Here is an 18,554-nt window from a genome sequence, read left to right on the forward strand (position 1 = left end):
TGTTTGTGTATGTGTGTGTATGTGTGTGTATGTGTGTGTATGTTTGTGTATGTACGTGTGTATGTGTATTTGTGTATTGTGTATGTGTGTGTGTATGTGTGTATTTGGTGTGTATGTGTGTGTATGGGTGTGTGTGTGCATTTGTGTGTGTGTGCGTTTGTGTGTGTATTTGGTGTATACGTGTGTGTATGTGTATTTGTGTGTATTTGTGTATGTGTGTATTTGTGTATGTGTGTGTATTTGTGTGTATTTGGTGTGTGCGTGTGTATGTGTATTTGTGTGTGTGTATTTGTGTATGTGTGTATTTGGTGTGTACGTGTGTGTGTGTTTGTGTGTGTATTTGCATGTGTGTGTATTTGGTGTGTACGTGTGTGTGTGTGTATGTGTGTATTTGGTGTGTATGTGTGTGTGTTGAAAATTGGGCAATTACAGCTGTGGATGAGAAGCTGTGTCTTGTCTGTGTTTTTTGTTCCACAGAGGAGAGGGGTTTAACGGCTTGTTTCTCCTGGCGGTTGCCTCTATAACTCTAAATTTTGTGCTCTTAGTTTTAGTTTGTGGTTTCACAACCTTACATAAAATCTGTAGATTCCGCTTAGGAAAGTTGATGTAGCTCATGTAGTATTATTTTCTCTGTCTCCTGCCCCCAGGTTTTTATTATTTCTGCTTTGGATCTGAGCTCTGTTGATTCTGGACAACATGAGCTCCCCGTCAGAGTGGCTTCTTTCCCTGGTGTTTGGGCGGGTAAAGTGGAGGCACATGACAGGGAGAGAGCACAGATCCCCGGCTGCAGACTTAGTAGCACAGATCTGTGTACACCTTTGTGAGAAGCACACATGTATACCACACATGTACACACACAGTGAGTGGCGCGCACACGTGCACACAGTGGCATGCACACGTGAGGCACACGCACACTGGCACACTGCACCCATTGCAGAGTGCTTCACCCATGCGCAGTCCCAGCTGTGTGAAGCTGCCTGCAGGCTTTGTGTGGCAGAAGCTCCCAAGACACTGTTTTCATGACTTTCAGCCAAGTTCAAAAGACCTGCCATCCTGGGGGGCATCAGGCTGCCAGCATCCTCCTGTGCCTGCTGCCCTGCTTTCTTGTGGAGCCATCCGCTGGTCAGCCATCATACAGAGAGGAGTGGGGATGCTGAGACTCTGGGCAGCCTGCCCAGGGGTCACTGCCGTGAGCAGCTTTCAGGGCTGGGAAGAGACGGGGACAGGAGGTTTGAGTGTGTCTGTGTCTTGTTGAAGGTCCTCTGAGGGCAGAAGCTGGTGGGGGAGCCACCACACAGGCACTTGATTTTCCTGTTCTGACCACCTGTCCATCTGGAATTTTCTAGGGCAGGACTGGCTCAAAGGAGTGTTTGTTCAATTCAGGAAACATTCAGCCTTATTTGTTAGCAAATGTGTGGTAAAAGACAAACGATGTTCTGGAGGAGGGAGCTTGTCTTGTGGGGGAGGCAAGATCAGTTTTGGAAGCAGCAGTGGTTGAGTTAGGCCCTGTGACTGCGTAGGGCAGGGATGAACTCCTTGTCCTCTGATCTGTGCGCACCAGGCCTGGCGGGGCCGCTTGTGCCATGTTCTGATATGGATGGGTTGCTGCAGAGGCCTTTTACTTCAGCCAGAGATCCTTAAACCAAAGACTCAGTTGAGAAGGTTTTTTAAATAGTCAAATTTGTTGTTGCTTTAAAAAAGTGACTTAGGGCCAGGTGCAGTGGCTCATACCTGTAATCCCATCACTTTAGGAGGCCGAGGTGAGAGGACTGCTTGAGCTCAGGAGTTCGAGACCAGCCCAAATACCACAGTGAGAACTTGTCTCTGTTTTTTCTTTTTTCTTTTTTTCTTTTTTGGGACGGAATCTTGCTCTGTCACCTCGGATCACTGCAACTTCTGCCTCCCGGGTTCAAGTGATTCTCCTGCCTCAGCCTCCCAGGTAGTTGAGACTACAGGCATCTGCCACCACACCTGGCTAATTTTTTTTTTTTTTTTTTTTTTTTTTTTTTTTTTGAGACGGAGTCTCGCTGTGTCGCCCAGGCTGGAGTGCAGTGGCCGGGTCTCAGCTCACTGCAAGCTCCGCTTCCCGGGTTCCCGCCATTCTCCCGCCTCAGCCTCCGAGTAGCTGGGACTACAGGCGCCCACCACCGCGCCCGGCTAGTTTTTTGTATTTTTAGTAGAGACGGGGTTTCACCATGTTAGCCAGGATGGTCTCAGACTCCTGACCTCAGGTGATCCACCTGCCTTGGATGAGGCACCTCCGCTCCTGGCCATATTTTTAATTTTTTAAAAAATAAGAATAAAAAGTGACTTAAATGTACACAAACTTGTTTTTGCACACAACTCACCTTACCCTGTGTGATGAGTAATTGTATTTTGACAGTGCTTGTTAAACGTGTGTCCCTATTAAGATCACTTTGTACTCTTTAAGCCTTAGTTTTCACGGCTGGTCCAGGTAGAGTTAAACTACACGTGGTCTCATCTCTCTCCCATGCCTGGCTTGTGACGTACATGCAAGTATTTGTTGAGCAAGGGCCATTTAGCAATAGATTTAGCATGTACTGGAAGTTTGATTGTCGCATGTCTGATGTGCATTTTCCCTCTTTTGTGCAATAGAGAATTCCCAAATTTCATGGGTGTGAGCTGAGAAAAGACTTTAAGCTATGATTCCTCTGCTGTCCCACTATAACACAGAAGACTTCTGTGACCCCAAAATACGTGGGGATTTCTCCCCATCAGCAAACAAGCAATCAGTTCTGCAGTGGGCACCAGCTGGGGATCCTCCAACTCGATTCTGACACCACCTACATGGAGGTAGTGTCAGATCCCACAGGGCAGTCCCAGGACTGCCCCCTACTTCTCATGTTAGCCTCAAGCCTCAGGTTGTGACCTGTGCGCCTGCATGACAGACTGTGAATGGACATCTCCTGACCCCTCTTTGGATCCAATTAGTTTGCTAGAGTGGCTCACAGAACTCAGGAAACACGTCTCTTTGATCATAAAGGCTCGTACGAAGGGTGCAGGAGAGGTGATGCGTAGGGCGTGGTACTGGGGCATGGCCGCTCCATGGCCCTCCAGGGATCCCCCTGTGTTCAGTTATCTGGACGCTCCCCAAGCCCTGTCCGCCTGGGCCTTTTGTGGAGACTTCATTGGATAGGCATGATGGATAGCTGGGTACAAAGGGACTGGACCAAAAGGGTGTGATCTAAACCCAGTAGAGCCTGTCTGTGCAGATTCTTCCTGGCCTCTCTGTGCAGCATTCCTCCCCCGGGGTGTGGGGCAGGGCCCTTTGAGAAATGGGGGTCTTGTGACCCACAGTCAGACAAGGTAGGTCAGAGAATGTATTTGTGGCCAGCTCCAAGACAGAAAGGCGGGGGGTGTTAGAGTCCCTTGCTAGCCTCAGGGCCTGCCTTGGGGAAAAATACTGGGAGCTGTGAGAGTTGTGAGCCAGGAACTGTGGACAGACCCATCATGTCCATATAATATCACCAGGAACTGTGGACAGAACCAGCATGTCTGTATAATATCACCAGAAACTGTGGACCAACATGTCCACGTAATATCACAGTGAGAGTTGTGAGCCAGGAACTGTGGACAGACCCAGCATGTCCGTATAATACCACAGTCGGATATTATTAAAGTGGACTTGACCAGATTTTGTAGGAAGACCCTTGTGTTCCTACAAACCATTGTTTGCCCTGCAGTGCAGACCTACTCCCTGTATCGTAATCCCTCCTAGCTTCATCTGCTTTCCTTACGCGGTACATGGTGATTAAATAGGTGTGCGACTTCTTGATCAGTAAGTCTTCTGCCAGACTGTGTCTTCCATGAGGGTAACAGAGACCATGTCTGTTTTTGCTCATCCTTGTGCCTTGGTGCCCAGCACAGTGCCCAGCACAGTGTGTGGACAGTTGTAGGTGCCCAGTGGATATTTATGGAACAGATGCATCAGTCTGTCTTTAAGGTTCCCTCTAGCTGTGGACTGAGTTGCCTCCGTGGCTCCACCCCAGTTCATATGCTGAAGCCCCAACCCCATTGTGACTGGATTTGGAGATAGGGCTTTCAGAAGGCGGTTGAGGTTAAATGAAGTCATAGGGGTGGGGTCCAAATCTTGTAGGACTGGTGGCCTTATAAGAGGAAGAGAGAGCATGCTTGCTTCATAAGCATGCATCAAAGAAAGGCCACGTGAGCACATAGAACGTGGCTGTCTGCAAGCCAGGAAGAGAGCCCTCACCAGAAACCACCCTGCTGGTGCACTGACCACAGACGTCCAGCCTCCAGGACTGTGAGATAAACTTTCAGCCACCCAGCCTGGGGTGTTTTGTCATGGCAGCCAGAGCAGACTAAGGTACCTGTAACTAAGTAAGAGACATGAAACTAAGTAAGAGACATGAAATTGAAATGTGTCAATTCAGGTATTTTGATTGCCGTTGGGGATGGATAAGCCAAAAAGAAAGACTGTTTTAAATGACTAGATTTTATAACAGATAGGTCGTAATATCTATCAACAGATAGACTGAGTAGATCAGTCTTTCCTGCTTTGGACAGAAGCTAGCCTTTGGGCCTGTTGGTGGGAGCACTCCTAATGTTATTAATGATATTAGTACCTAACCGTATTTGTTGAGGACTTTTCTTGTAGGAATGCTCATCCCATCATGAGGGCCCACCTCATGACCCCATCTAAACCCAGTCACCTTCCAAAGATTCCATCTTCAGATACCATGACATTGAGTTTAGGGCTTCAACATGCGAATTTTGGGGGGACAGAAACATTCAGTCCATACCGCAGAGGAGGCAGGCTGATGGGCCCAGCCTTTATTTTAACGGGCACATCTGAGCTGAGTCTTGAAGGATGCGTGTTGCAGAGGCTGCATCTGTTTTGCGACTGCAGTTGATCCAGGAGGAAACTGTGGAGGTGAATTTATAAAAGAAAATTGGAAGCCTATAGTAGTAAAACTGTGTACTTTTGGCAGTGAAAGTTGATTTTAGGAGTAAACCGCTGTATTATTAGGGGATGATGATTTATCATGGCAAACATCCGGCAGGTATTTGAGTTCTGAGCTTGGTAAAAAGGTGGCGTTAGAAATGGTGCTGTGGAGCACCCCTGGGTGTGCAGCGGCCGGCTGGGGTGGTTCAGGACGTACGTGCTCCTTTGCTCTCCTGACCCAGGCGCTCCCCTTGGCTGGGTCCTGACCCCAGCCCTGCTGCAGCCCCTTTCTGCCGGCTCTGGGTTGGAGGCAGGTGTCTGATTTGGCTTTTCTCCTGCCTTGAAGTGGGGCCTCAACCCATTCGTGAATTCTGAGTGTCAGTCTTATCAGGGAAATGGTGTTTCTTTAGAAATCAGTTAAAATAAAAATGCCTTTTGGTTCTTTTTTTTAGGCAAAAGTAAAGAAGCAGAAATAAAAAGGATAAACAAGGAACTGGCAAATATTAGATCAAAATTTAAAGGTAAGTATGTTTAACCTTTTCCAGGAAATGTCCTGTTGTAAATTTTCTGTAATAAGAACCCAATCTTTTAATACTGTCTTCTTTTCCCCCACACTGAAGTGAAGTTCTCAGTTTCTACAGTTTCTGTCAGGGCTCTATGTCAGAATTAGGTAATGACATGTGTGCAGCTGGTTAGGTGCGGCGGCCCCTCCTGGTGTCTGGTCTTTTCCTGGAGCTGGAACAGCACCGGTGCAGTGCCCGGCTGCATGTCACAGTGTTAGCCACCAGGCCAGTGTGCTGGGGGTTCAGAGGACAAACACCAAGTATGGGAAGCGCTCTGCGCAAGGCGCCACCAAACATTCCTGCTGACGGTCAACAGGGACCTGACCCGCTCTCGGCAGACTACCTCTCTGTGAGCCAGTGTGTGGGCTGAGTGCCTTCCCTGAACATCCTTACTTGGAAGAATTGTGAAGTATAGACTTAGTTTTCAGCCCTTAGGACATTTGTGAAAGCCCAGTTAATCCTTCAAGCCTTAGTTTTTCAGTTAACGTTTACAGATTTGCGATCTGGCTCACCTCCCTTTGCATACCTTAGCCACAGTGTAGCTGAAATTGCCCAGGCACAGTGAGTCAGGGAGAGGGCTGAGCCTGGCCCCTGTAGAACTGGAGGGACAGGCAGAACACAGCTTGGGGACTCCTGGAGTTTCATGGGATGGGTGCTTTTGAGGGCTTGAGAATGGAGAATGGATATCCAGTAGTTTCTTTTTTTTTTTTTTTTTTTTTTTGAGATGGAGTCTTGCTGTGTCGCCCAGTGTGGAGTACAGTGGCATGATCTTGGCTCACCGCAACCTCTGCCTTCCAGGTTCAAGCGATTCTCCTACCTCAGCCTCCCAAGTAGCTGGGATTACAGGCGTGTGCCACCACACACCTGTAATTTTATTTAGTAGAGACAGGGTTTCTCCATGTTGGCCAGGCTGGTCTTGAACTCCCGACCTCAAGTGATCTGTGCGCCTTGCCCTCCCAAAGTGCTGGGATTACAGGCGTGAGACACTACTGTGCCTGGCCTGGCTGATTTTTGTACTTTTAGTAGAGACGGGGTTTCTCCGTGTTGGTCAGGCTGGTCTCGAATTCCCGACCTCAGGTGATTCACCCGCTTTGGCCTCCCAAAGTGATGGGATTACAGGCATGAGCCGCCATGCCCGGTGTGCACATTGTTACATTGTTCTCAAATGTAAAATGGGGAAACCAGTGATCTCAAATTGGGTTCTCCAGGATGTGAACTCTGAAATGGGCTGTGTACAGAAGATTTATTGGAGAGTGACACCAGTGAAAAGTAAAGGGCAGAAGCAGAAGGAGATGTGGGTCTGACAGAGTCGCTACCACCTGCCCATCAGGCAGCTCAGGAGCCCAGATTGCCGGCTGGAGGCGGTGGCACTGGGTTGAAAGGCCTGCACCCTGGCACCCTCTCACTCAGCCGTGGCTCTCCACCTGGGGAGCCTGACCCTGACAAAGCCAGCCCCTGCCAGCCGGCCTTACTCTTGGTACCACTGGGCCTTCATTGAACGGGATCTGTGTCTGCTCATTGTGAGGAAATGAGGAAATACATAGAAACTGCTTGAAAAGAAACCAGCGCCCAGCCAATGTTAATCCATTTTGTTGTTGTGAAAAGGATTCATGGCCTTTAGAATGCTAAAGATTAAATTTGAATGGAAGATTTTTATAGGTTTCAGAATAATAATCTAATTTGTTGAGGTATAACTTTAAAGACTTTGTTAGGCTGTTAAATTTACAAACTCTCTGGCCAGGTGTGGTGGCTTCACGCCTGTAATCCCAGCACTTTGGGAGGCTGAGGTGGGTGGATCACTTGACGTCAGGAGTTCAAAACCAGCCTGACCAACATGGTAAAACCCCATCTCTGCTAAAAATACAAAAAAATTTAGCTGGGCATGATGGCATGTGCCTGTAATCCCAGCTACTCCTGAGGCAGGAGAATTGCTCGAATGCGGGAGGTGGAGGTTGTAGTGAGCTGAGATCGTGCTGTTGCACTCCAGCCTGGGTGACAAGAGCAAAACTCCATCTCAAAAAAAAAAAAAAAAAAAAAAAAGGGAGCCGGGCATGGGCTCACGCCTGTAATCCCAGCACTTTAGGAGGCCGAGGTGGGCGGGTCGCTTGAGGTCGGGAGTTCAAGACCAGCCTGGCCAACATGGTGAAACTCCATCTTTACTAAAAATACAAAGATTAGCTGGGTGTGGTGGCGTGTGCCTATAGTCCCAGCTACTTGAGAGGCTGAGGCAGGAGAATCGCTTGAACTGGTGAGGCGGAGGTTGCAGTGAGCCGAGATTGTGCCACTGCACTCCAGCCTGGGAGACAGAGCAAGGCTCTGTCTCAAAAAAAGAAATTTTTTTTTACAAACTCTGTATAAATATTTTGGGACTGAAGGAGACTTCATGCCTGTCTGGCTGTCCTCGATAGGGAAGGTGGCCCCTCCTACACAGTGACATGTTGGCTTTTGTTGAGCGCGCGTGTACCCTGGATGGTGGCAGCAGACACAGAAGAAAGTCTACTCCTTGTCTGTAAGAAATGTGCTGCCTGAGGCCTGCCCTGTCAGCTGTGGGTAGATGGGGTGACTTGGAGCTGTGCTCTCCAATTTAGCAACAGAGTCTCAGTCACACTCCTAGGTCTAAATGTTCTGGCAGCCTCACTGGAAAAGAGTAAAAAGGAGCAAATGAAATTAATCATATATTTTATTTAGTTCAGTATATCTAAAATATCGTCGTAATCAATTGAAAAAAACTGGCCGTCATGGTGGCTCACACCTGTAATCCCAGCTACTCGGGAGGCTGAGGCAGGAGAATCGCTTGAACCCGGGAGGCAGAGGTTTCAGTGAGCCGAGATCATGCCAGTGCACTCCAACCTGGGTGACAAAGTAAGACCCTGTACCAGAAAAAAAAAAAAAAAAAATTAAAAAAGCAAGGTACCGAGTTATTTTACACCAGGTCTTTGAAGTCTGGTTGTGTGTGTCACACTTAGAGTGAGTCTCACTTTGGACTGGCTGTTTCACTTGCTTACTGACTGCATGTGGCATGAGGCTGCTGTGTGAGCACTGCTGATTTAGACCAACCCTTCTGCTGAAAACAATTGATCGATTGATTGATCTGTTGATTTATTGAGACAAGATCTTGCTCTATTGACCAGGCTGCCCATTGCAATCACGGTTCACTGCAGCCTCAACACCCTGGGGTCAAGTCATCCTTCCACCTCAGGCTCCCAAGTAGCTGGGACCACAGGTGCCACCACCATGCCTGGCTAACATGTAAAACAAGTTTTTACATGTTTTACATGTTTCTTGCCATGTTACCTGGGCTGTTTTTAAACTTATGGGCTCAAGCGATCGGTCTGCCTTGGCCTCCCAAAGTGCTGGGATTATAGGCATGAGCCACTGCGCCTGGCCCCTAGGAGTGTGGGTCCACTCGTGGGTGGAGGTGGGAGGCTGTCAAACACCCGAAGTGTATAGAGCGGCCTCCACAACAGAGGTGTCGGCCAGGGTGTCCGTCGTGCCAGGGCTGAGGAGCCTTGTCTAGAGGGATGATAGTCAAAGACTGGAGACCCCCTTCGAGAGTGAGCTGAAGGCCTCACCCAGAGGTAATACCCGTAGGGCAGAGTGAACTGTCAGCGAGCCAGTCCTCTTCCAGACTTGCAGCCGGGGTCTTGACATGGGGGTGCTGTACACAACCTCAAAATGTTAGGACAGTTACAACTAGGGAAAGAATCGATATCCAACAAAAATACCTTTTAAGAATGAAGCTAAAAAGTACCTGCTGAAGACAGAAATGGAAAGAATTTCCTACCAGAAGGCCTGTGCTAAAGGAAATTCCAAAGGAAATAATCCCAGATGGAAGTGTGGAGATGGAAAGCATGGAATGGGCAGGACAGCGGGAGATGTGTAGGTCACTCCAGTGCATTGTGTCTCATGGTCATGTCTGTCTGTGAAGTTTCTTCAATAGTGCTGTGAACTTCAGAGAGTTGAATTCGTATTTGTTTGCCATGAAGAAAACTGTAGGCCCAGATGGCTTCCCTGTGATCTTTATCCTTTAATAAGGGTTGTTAGGTGTGACCATCTAATGTGTGGCCTGAGGTGTGTGGACAGAAGTGTTCCTATCAGTCCTAACCTCAGCTTTAAGGGAGTCTCCCCTCTGGGCTCTTCCTACCTCCGCTATGGCAAGAACGTGCTTTGGGTAGCGTGGGCCCAGAGCACAGCCATGGACAGCAGGCCCGGCCAGATCTGACGGGGTCTTGACGGTGGCCTGTAGATGCATGGGCAAGAAATCAGTGCTTATGTGCACCTGCCATGCTTGCAGGAGCCCAGGGGAGTTACTGGGATGTTCAGGGGTGTGGCCTCCATCTTTAAGCCTTTAGAAAACAGCTGTTGTGTTCTCATACTCTGCAGTAGAGACATGGTAGTTTCTTTGTTTCTTTTTTAAAGAGACAGGGTCTTGTTCTGTTGCCCAGGCTGGAGTGCTGTGGCATGATCCTAACTCACTGCAGCCTTGACTTCCAGGGCTCAGGTGATCCTCCTGCCTCCACCTCCCGAGTGGCTAGGAAAACAGGTGTGCACCACCACACCCAGCGAAATTTAAAACTTGTTGTAGGCCGGGCGCGGTGGCTCAAGCCTGTAATCCCAGCACTTTGGGAGGCCGAGACGGGCGGATCACGAGGTCAGGAGATTGAGACCATCCTGGCTAACACGGTGAAACCCCGTATCTACTAAAAAATACAAAAAAACTAGCCGGGCGAGGTGGCGGGCGCCTGTAGTCCCAGCTACTTGGGAGGCTGAGGCAGGAGAATGGCATAAACCCGGGAGGCGGAGCTTGCAGTGAGCTGAGATCCGGCCACTGCACTCCAGCCTGGGCAACAGAGCGAGACTCCGCCTCAAAAAAAAAGACAGACAAAAAAAAACTTGTTGTAGAGATTGGGTCTCGCTGTGTTTCCCATGCTGATCACGAATTCATGGCCTCAGGTGAACTCACCCACCTCGAGTGAATCCTCCCAAAAATGGTGGGATTACAGGCGAGAGCCACTGCACCTGGCTGGTCATTTCTTTTTTTTTTTTTTTTTTTTTTTTTTTGAGGCAGAGTCTGGCTCTGTCACCCGGGCTGGAGTGCAGTGGCCAGATCTCAGCTCACTGCAAGCTCCGCCTCCCGGGTTTACGCCATTCTCCTGCCTCAGCCTCCCAAGTAGCTGGGACTACAGGCGCCCGCCACCTCGCCCGGCTAGTTTTTTGTATTTTTTAGTAGAGACTGGGTTTCACCGTGTTAGCCAGGATGGTCTCGATCTCCTGACCTTGTGATCCGCCCGTCTCGGCCTCCCAAAGTGCTGGGATGACAGGCGTGAGCCGCCACGCCCGGCCGTCATTTCTTATTATCGATCGGCTCTGGGAGTTTCCCAGGCAGTGCACATTAATTTGCTAACTAGGCCGGGCGCAGTGGCTCATGCCTATAATCCTAGGACTTTGGGAGGCCAAGGCAGGCAGATCACTTCAGCTCAGTAGTTCAAGACCAGCCTGGGCAACATGGTGAAACCCTAAAAATCTCTACTAAAAGTACAAAAATCAGCCGTGCGTGGTGGCATATGCCTGTGGTCCCAGCTACTCGGGAGACTGAGGTGGGAGGATCACTTGAGCCTAGGAGGTTGAGGCTGCAGTGAGCCGTGGTCATGCCACTGCACTCCAGCCTGGGTGGCAGAGCGAGACCTTGTCTCAAGACAAAACACTTTAGTTTTTCTTTCACTCGGGCAGCCTATTGTTCCTTTTACCATTAGTTTGCTTGATTATTAATTCATTGATGTAAAAGGCAAAAACTGAGCGACTGCCTTGTACCACACACGGTTGTTGGGGCTGGTGTGCGTTGGTGAGGAAGTGGAAGGAGTCCCCACCCTGCCTCTGAGGGTGTCAGCCCCGTGCAGGCTGTGGGGGTTGGAGAGAGTGGAGCCAGCAGCGCCTCTGCCTGGTGACCAGATGGCTGGTGACCAGTTGGGTCTCTGTCCCTCTTCCCAACTTTCAGGTCAAGAGAAAGCCTTGAGGCTCTGGTTCCTGACTCACTCTCCAGTTTATCTTACTCGGCTTGGTATTTTGTTATAAAAAAATACCAGGCCAGGCGCGGTGGCTCATGCCTGTAGTCCCAGCCGAGGTGGGCAGATCACCAGGTTAGGAGTTTGAGACCAGCCTGACCAACATATTGAAACCCTGTCTCTACTAAAAATACAAAAATTAGCTGGGTGTGGTGGCGCGTGCCTGTAATCCCAGCCACTTGGGAGGCAGAGGCACAAGAATCACTTGAACCTGGGAGGCGGAGGTTGCAGTGAGCCAAGATTGCGCCACTGCACTCCAGCCTGGGTGACAGAGTGAGACTGTCTCAAAAAAAAAAAAAAAAAAAGAAGCAGGTTGCAGTCATTCTGAGGTAGACATTTTGTCACATTTTATCATCTGTGAAAGATGGTGCTCATGAACCTGTGTTGTGACCTTATGTTGCCCCAGACCCCTGACGCTCCGTGTCTGCTGTGCTGTTTCATTTTTATAATAACCTGCTAAGGAAGTTGGGCTCAGAGAGGTTAAGGGATACGGTAAGGGAGGCTGGAACCGGGTTGCGTCTGCTTTTATTTATATCGTCTGGTCTGTTAAATGATGTTAATTTGCTGCTGACAATGAACGGACTTCTCATGAGCTCCTCGGAGTCCAGCGTCCAGCTGACTTGCTGACTGGCGATGCACCATTCCCCAGGAAAGTGGCTGGTCTGTATTCTACACAGCCTGAGAGGTTGTCCATGGAGGTGTAAGCGCCCCAGCCCTTCACAAGAAGGGGGCCAGAGCAGCTGGCGTGGTTGGGCTGTCTTCTCAGTCTGCGTTCCTTCACGCTGTGGCAGCAGAGTCTCCGTGAGACTCGGCCTCGAGGCCGCCTTTCCCGCTCGCCTCCACAGCCTGCTGGAGGCTGGCTCCGAGGGGCCCTCCCTCACCTCTCAGGTGGGATAGGAATGCAGAGCGGCCCCTTTTTTTTTTTTTTTTTTTTTTGAGACGGAGTTTCGCTCTTGTTGCCCAGGCTGGAGTACAATGGCGTGATCTCGGCTCACTGCAACCTCCGCCTCCCAGGTTCAAGCAATTCTCCAGCCTCAGCCTCCCGAGTAGCTGGGATTACAGGCATGCACCACCATGCCCGGCTAATTTTGTATTTTCACTAGGGATGGGGGTTTCTCCATGTTGAGGCTGGTCTTGAACTCCTGACCTCAGGTTATCTGCCCGCCTTGGCCTCCCAAAGTGCTGGGATTACAGGCGTGAGCCACTGCGCCCGGCCCAGAACGGCCCTTTAAGGGTCGGTTTTATATTTTGGAATTTTATATTCTGCCAGTTACATGTTTTGAACCTGCTCTACCGTGATCCTTTGTGAGGGACTCAGGCAAACTGGGATGAGGCAGAGAAACAGAAGCCCTAGGGGCCATTGCGTGTGGGCCTTGTTTTCATGACTAGCTGATTTGCCCTAGAATGGCTGTGAAGTGGCAGATAATTTAGACTGTGTTCATCTACCCAAATTAATAAACTGATTTCAAAGACAAGCTTGATGGTTGAAGGCAGGGTTTGCAAGTTCCGTCACAGCAGGGCCCTCTGTGGGATTTTGGCTGGTCGGAGTGAGGCCCTGTGAGGGCCAGCTGGGCTGCACCTGCCCAGGGTTGTCCTGGGAGGGCAGAACTCTTGTTGCCAGGTGTTCTGGTGCCTGTTTTTGAAAGGGAAATAAAAAACTTGGATTCTGATAAGTACCAAGAGGTTAGAAAGGTTGTCCATGCTCAGCAGTGTCTGCAGCTGCACGTGCCTAGGCCCGGCCACCCCTCTGCTGGAGGCCTGTGCGTTCTGCCTGCTGTTCTGCTGCACTGCCCTCTGCTCTCCCCTCTCCCCTGCCTCTGCCCGCCTGGAATAAAACCTCTTCCCCACCTTTTCTGTAGGTGACAAGGCTCTTGATGGCTATAGTAAAAAAAAGTACGTCTGCAAGTTGCTCTTCATCTTTCTCCTTGGTCATGACATTGACTTTGGACACATGGAGGCTGTGAACCTGCTGAGTTCAAACAGATACACGGAAAAGCAGATCGTGAGTATCGCTGCAGATGGAGGTGGTGGAGGACGGCCTGTGCCTGGCAGGACTGAGGCCCCGTGCCCGCGTAGGGTCGCCGCTTCCTTCTCTGCCCACAGCTGACATGAGCCACGTGGGTCTGCTGCAGATGGAGACGCATGCCCAGTCCGTGTTAGCACCTGCTGCCAACACCTTGAGGGCCCCCTTCCCGCCTCATCTGGGTGCTCTTCAGGAAGCCCCATGCCCTCACAGCGTTCCTCCTCCTGCATGCGGTTCTCCTGGTGAGGTGGCCATGCCTCCTCTTCCTCCTTTCTTCGAAACCTCCCTTCCGGCGAGTTTCGGGACTTCCTCCTGGTTGGTCTGGAGAGCGGTGCACGTGGCCCAGCATTTGATGTGGTTGGTGCCCTGTGCCCATGAGGTCGGCCTCCAGAGGAGGGATGTCTCCCTGCCACAGTGCCTGGTTGACACACTGTCCGGAGTAGACCCGTCCCGTGGCCCCTTGGACCGCTTTGTTTCTGCAGTAGGCACTGGATGCACATGGCTGGGTCTTGGTGTGGAGGGTGCTCGGTCCACCATCTCCCCAGCCACGCACAGTGTCCTGTCACTCTGTGGAGGGTGCTTGGTCCACCATCTCCCCAGCCCTTGCCAGGCTGATGCACGCTGTCCTGTCACTCTGCTTTTGAAACCTTCATGGGCTCTGCAAGTTGAGCTGTGTAGTCTCTTGTAGTTACATTATTTTTGTGTTTTCCCTGGTGGTATAAAGTAACATTTTCTTCCATTTGTCAAAAAATTAAACTTAGGGAAATTAAGAGAGACTCTAGATGTCTCAGGGGTTTTAATAAGTATTGGTATTTATTCAACAAGCATTTGTGGAGTGCCTGTGGTGCACCAAGTAGTATTGGGGGACATGGGGGATTAGCCTCGAGGACAGAGGCACAGGGACCAGAACTTGGGCCCTGCCCTTGTCCTGGGGGAGATGGGTGTCACATGGCTCCACAGACATAGAATTTGAAAGGATTTGAGAGAGGGAGTGGGGTTGGGTGCATTGAGCTGAGGCTGGAGGGAGGGAAAGTTAACTGGGGGGCTGAGGGTGGGAGGAGCAGGGCGAGCAGAGCAGGTGGTGCCTGGTAGTGGCCTGGGCTGCGAGAGCAGGGCTGAAGGGGCAGTGGTGTTTGGAAGGTCGGGAGCTCCCTGGTGGCATCTTCCTGGGAGCTGTGGGAGGCTGGGCACATCTTTAACCTGGGTGGTCAGTGATGGATTGGGTCTGGAGAAAACCACTGTTTCCCCCTGGGTGGGGAGGGTGTGACCTGTGAGGATGGCTGGGAAGAAGTGGCAGTGACACGGGACTGGGGTTTGCCCTGAGTCGGTGGGGGTGGGGGGAGGGGGCGGCATGAGGCTGTGACACAGGCAGATTAAAGAGTGGGAGGGAACAGGCAGCTGGGTTTCTGGAAACCACTGTAGCTAAAATCAGCCTGTCAGTGAAGGTTCCCTCCCATCTTAAGTCGAGGATAGTGTGGTGCCCGGAACACTCAGACGCGTGGCCCACAGTGGAGTGAGTGGGACTGGGGGGTCCAGTTCCTGTTGGCGTCTGGCTCATGGCATCCTAGTCAGATGTGCCCACAGGAACGCTGCGGCATGAGAGCGTCGTAGCAGAGGCATCCCGGTTCCACTGGAACAGACGTGTGCCGAGTCCTGAGAGCCGCAGCTCCCACAGCAGTGCCCTGGGTGCATGGGTGGTGCTGGGGCTGCTTCCGCGTCTGTGTGTCACTGCTTGTTGGGTGACTCGGGGCCACAGGCGGAGTTGGATTGTCACGAGGTTTCTCTTCTCCTGTCTTTTGGAATGCAGGGCTACCTTTTCATCTCTGTGTTGGTGAACTCAAACAGTGAGCTGATCCGCCTGATCAACAACGCCATCAAGAATGACCTGGCCAGCCGCAACCCCACCTTCATGGGCCTGGCCCTGCACTGCATCGCCAGCGTGGGCAGCCGGGAGATGGCCGAGGCCTTCGCCGGGGAGATCCCTAAGGTCCTCGTAGCCGGGTATGTGCCGGGCTCCTGCCGAAGATGTGCTGCTTTCATGCCCAATGCATCAAATATGGAGCTGCTTAGCCCAGGAAATGTTTTACTCTTCCCATCTTATGGGAGATGAGATGTAGCGTAAGGTCGGATCCAGAATTACAAGTTTAGGCTGGGCGTGGTGGCTCATGCCTCTAATCCCAGCACTGTGGGAGGCCAAGGTGGAAGAATCACTTGAGCCCAGGAGTTCAAGACCAGCCTGGACAACACAGGGAGATCCCATCCCTACAAACAGTTTAAAAAAATTAGCCAGGTGTGGTGGTGTGCTCCTGTCATCCCAGCTACTCGGTAGGCTGAGGCAGGAGGATTGCTTGAGCCCAGGAGGTCAAGGCTGCAGTGAGCTGTGTTCATGCCACTGCTCTCCAGCCTGGGCGACAGAGCGAGATCCTGTCTCCAAAACAAAAAGAGAATGACAAGTTTAGATTTCAAGTAAAGTGCAGTCAGAGTTTCCCTCTCCAGTACCACTGAGATTCAACACAAATCAAAGAAGACCCTGCCGGCCAAACCAAGGAGAGGCTTCAGCCCACAGGGCACTGGGTAGAACATCTCGGGGCAGCTTCTCCTCGCACCCTTTCCCAAGGGCTTCATGCGGAGAAGCTGAGCACCACACCGAAGTGCCCTTGGCCCTCTCTTCCGTCCCTTGTTAGTTTGGAGAGAAGCCTTGTGGGGCTGAGTCACCAGCTCTGGAAGAGCTTAAAGCAGCCCTGGGGTGTCTGTGCCACAGGCAGGGCCCCCACTGGCGTGTTCCAGGGTACCCTGTGGAGTTGGGAAACTGACGCCCTGCCCACATGGTGCCACCCAGCTGAGCTGGGCCTCAGACCACAGGAGATTGGGTGGACATCCACACAGACTACACAGTGAGAACCGGAGAGAAGGTAGTGGGAAGGCATGAGAGAAACAGGCCTAGACCCGGCATCTTAGCTGGGCCACATTGGCTTTGTGAGGGCACTGGGCCATGTCTTGGGGCATTTTTGGTTGTTAGAGTGGGTAGAGACCAGGGTGCTGCACCCCACACCACACAGGACGCCCCCTAATAGAGAATGAGGCAGCCTTCTGTCAGCTGCAAGGCAAGGAGGATATCCCACAATAGAGAATGAGGCAGTCTCTTGTCAGCTGTGAGGCAAGAAGGAGCCTGCCTGGCAGGGAGACCGCAGCACAATCCCGAGAAGACAGATATTCAGAAGCACAAGAGCTCAGAGATGGGTAACCCCGCAGTAGGATGGACAGGAGCAGAACTGCAGAACCGGGAGAGCAGGTGCAGTGCCTGAAGGCACCGTTGCTCCTCAGGCTATTCAGTCACAGGTGGGAGAGCACATGGTGGGTGCCCTGAAAACGGTGTCCAAGATGGAAGGAAGGCGGCTTGAATAACCAGAGGACGCTGGTGCAGGAGAGGGAGGGTGGGGCTGGGGATCGGAGTCAGCCAGAATGTCCAGTGGATTCTGCCTCAGGGCCACGGCCTCCTGGCCCTCCCTCTCCTCCTGCCCCAGGGTTGTTGCTTGCCTGTCTGTTATCTGTTTCCACCCTAGGCTCTGAGGTTTTTGTCCACTGCGGTGGCTGCTTTATACCCAGCATCTTGAACAGTACCAGGTCCCTAGTAGGTGCTTGGTGGGTGTCTGTACAGGAGTGGAATGCAAGACAAGGCCACCCCTGAAGCGCATGCAGATTGATGAAGTGGGGCATTTCCTGAACCGAGCACCTGCTGCAGGAGCCAGGGACAGAGGAGAGAGGAGCCAGGGCGAGGAGGGGTCTCCAGGGGCCTGTGCATTGCATCTGCAGCTGGAAGGGAGCAGGTGGCCCGTGTTGTGGTGCCTGAGTGGGCCCGTGTGGATGAAGGTCACAGGCAGGGTTTTCCTACCTCAGAGAGCTCAGGTAACATGGTACCCATGGTACCTTCCTTGAAGAAAAGGGCCAGTTGTTGAAATCCATCTAAGTAGTGGATGACTCAAAGTAACCTGCTCAGGCTGGGCACGGTGGCTCACGCCTGTCATCCCAACACTTTGGAAGGCCAAGGTGGGTGGTCCTGAGGTCAGGAGTTTTGAGACCAGCCTGGCCAACATGGCGAAACCTCGTCTCTACTAAAACTACAAAAATTAGTCGGGCGTGGTGGTGCTCTCTTGTAGTCCCAGCTACTCAGAAGGCTGAGGCAGGAGAATTGCTGGAACCTAGGAGGTGGAGGCTGCAGTGAGCTGAGATCGCACCACTGCACGCCAGCCTGGGCAACAGAGTAAGACTCTGTCTCAAAAAAAAAAAAAGAAAAAAAAAACCGGGCGTGGTGGCTCATGCCTGTAATCCCAGCACTTTGGGAGGCCGAGACGGGCAGATCACCTGAGGTCAGGAGTTCGAGACCATCTTGGCCAACATGGTGAAACCCCGTCTCTACTAAAAAGACAAAAATTAGTTGGGCGTGGTGGCACCCTCCTGTAGTCCCAGCTATTTGGGAGGCTGAGTGCAGGAGAATCGCTTGAACCTGGGAGGCAGAGGTTGCAGTGAGCCAAGAGTGCTCTGCTGTATTCCAGCATGGTGAAAGAGTGAGATTCTGTCTCAAAAACAAAAACAAAAACAGAAAAAACCATGCTCAAGAAGGAGGTGCTGTGGTTGGAGGACTGCTGGTGTGTGTGTGTCACCTAGAAATGGAAGGACAGTGGCTGCTGAGGAGGTCAGGTCATTCCTAGGGCCAGAGGTAGGGATGGGGGGCAGCGGCCAAGGCAGAAGAATGGGGGTGGTGTCTCTGCTGGGATGGATGGAGTTGATGGAAAGAGAACCACCGTGGAGGTGCAGAGTCGCCGTGGGGTCCTTGGTCTCCCTCATGTGAGCTGACACTTTAGAGTAGTGGTGGGGTCCTCGGTCTCCCTCGTGTGAGCCAACGCTGGAGAGTAGTGGTGGGGCCCCCATTCCCCTTGTGTGAGCCGATGCCAGCCCTTGCAGATCCTCCTGCTCTGAGG

At 51.5% G+C, this 18,554-nt stretch overlaps 1 protein-coding gene across 3 annotated transcripts in view; it reads left to right on the forward strand.

Moving 5' to 3' along the window:
* Positions 1–18,554, forward strand: part of AP2A2 (adaptor related protein complex 2 subunit alpha 2) — an 89,037-nt gene that overhangs the window by 32,663 nt on the left and 37,820 nt on the right. For all 3 annotated transcript variants that reach the window (XR_004053555.1, XM_030917637.1, XM_030917638.1), the window contains exons 2-4: positions 5,380–5,448; positions 13,412–13,554; positions 15,383–15,576. Coding sequence is in view for 2 of the 3 variants with exons in the window: in XM_030917637.1 (XP_030773497.1) it covers positions 5,380–5,448; positions 13,412–13,554; positions 15,383–15,576 (406 nt within the window). In the remaining variant the exon portion in view is untranslated. The remainder of the gene's footprint in view (positions 1–5,379; positions 5,449–13,411; positions 13,555–15,382; positions 15,577–18,554) is intronic.

Source organism: Rhinopithecus roxellana, chromosome 15, assembly GCF_007565055.1.
Source record: "Rhinopithecus roxellana isolate Shanxi Qingling chromosome 15, ASM756505v1, whole genome shotgun sequence".
Classification (NCBI taxonomy): Eukaryota; Metazoa; Chordata; class Mammalia; order Primates; family Cercopithecidae; genus Rhinopithecus; species Rhinopithecus roxellana.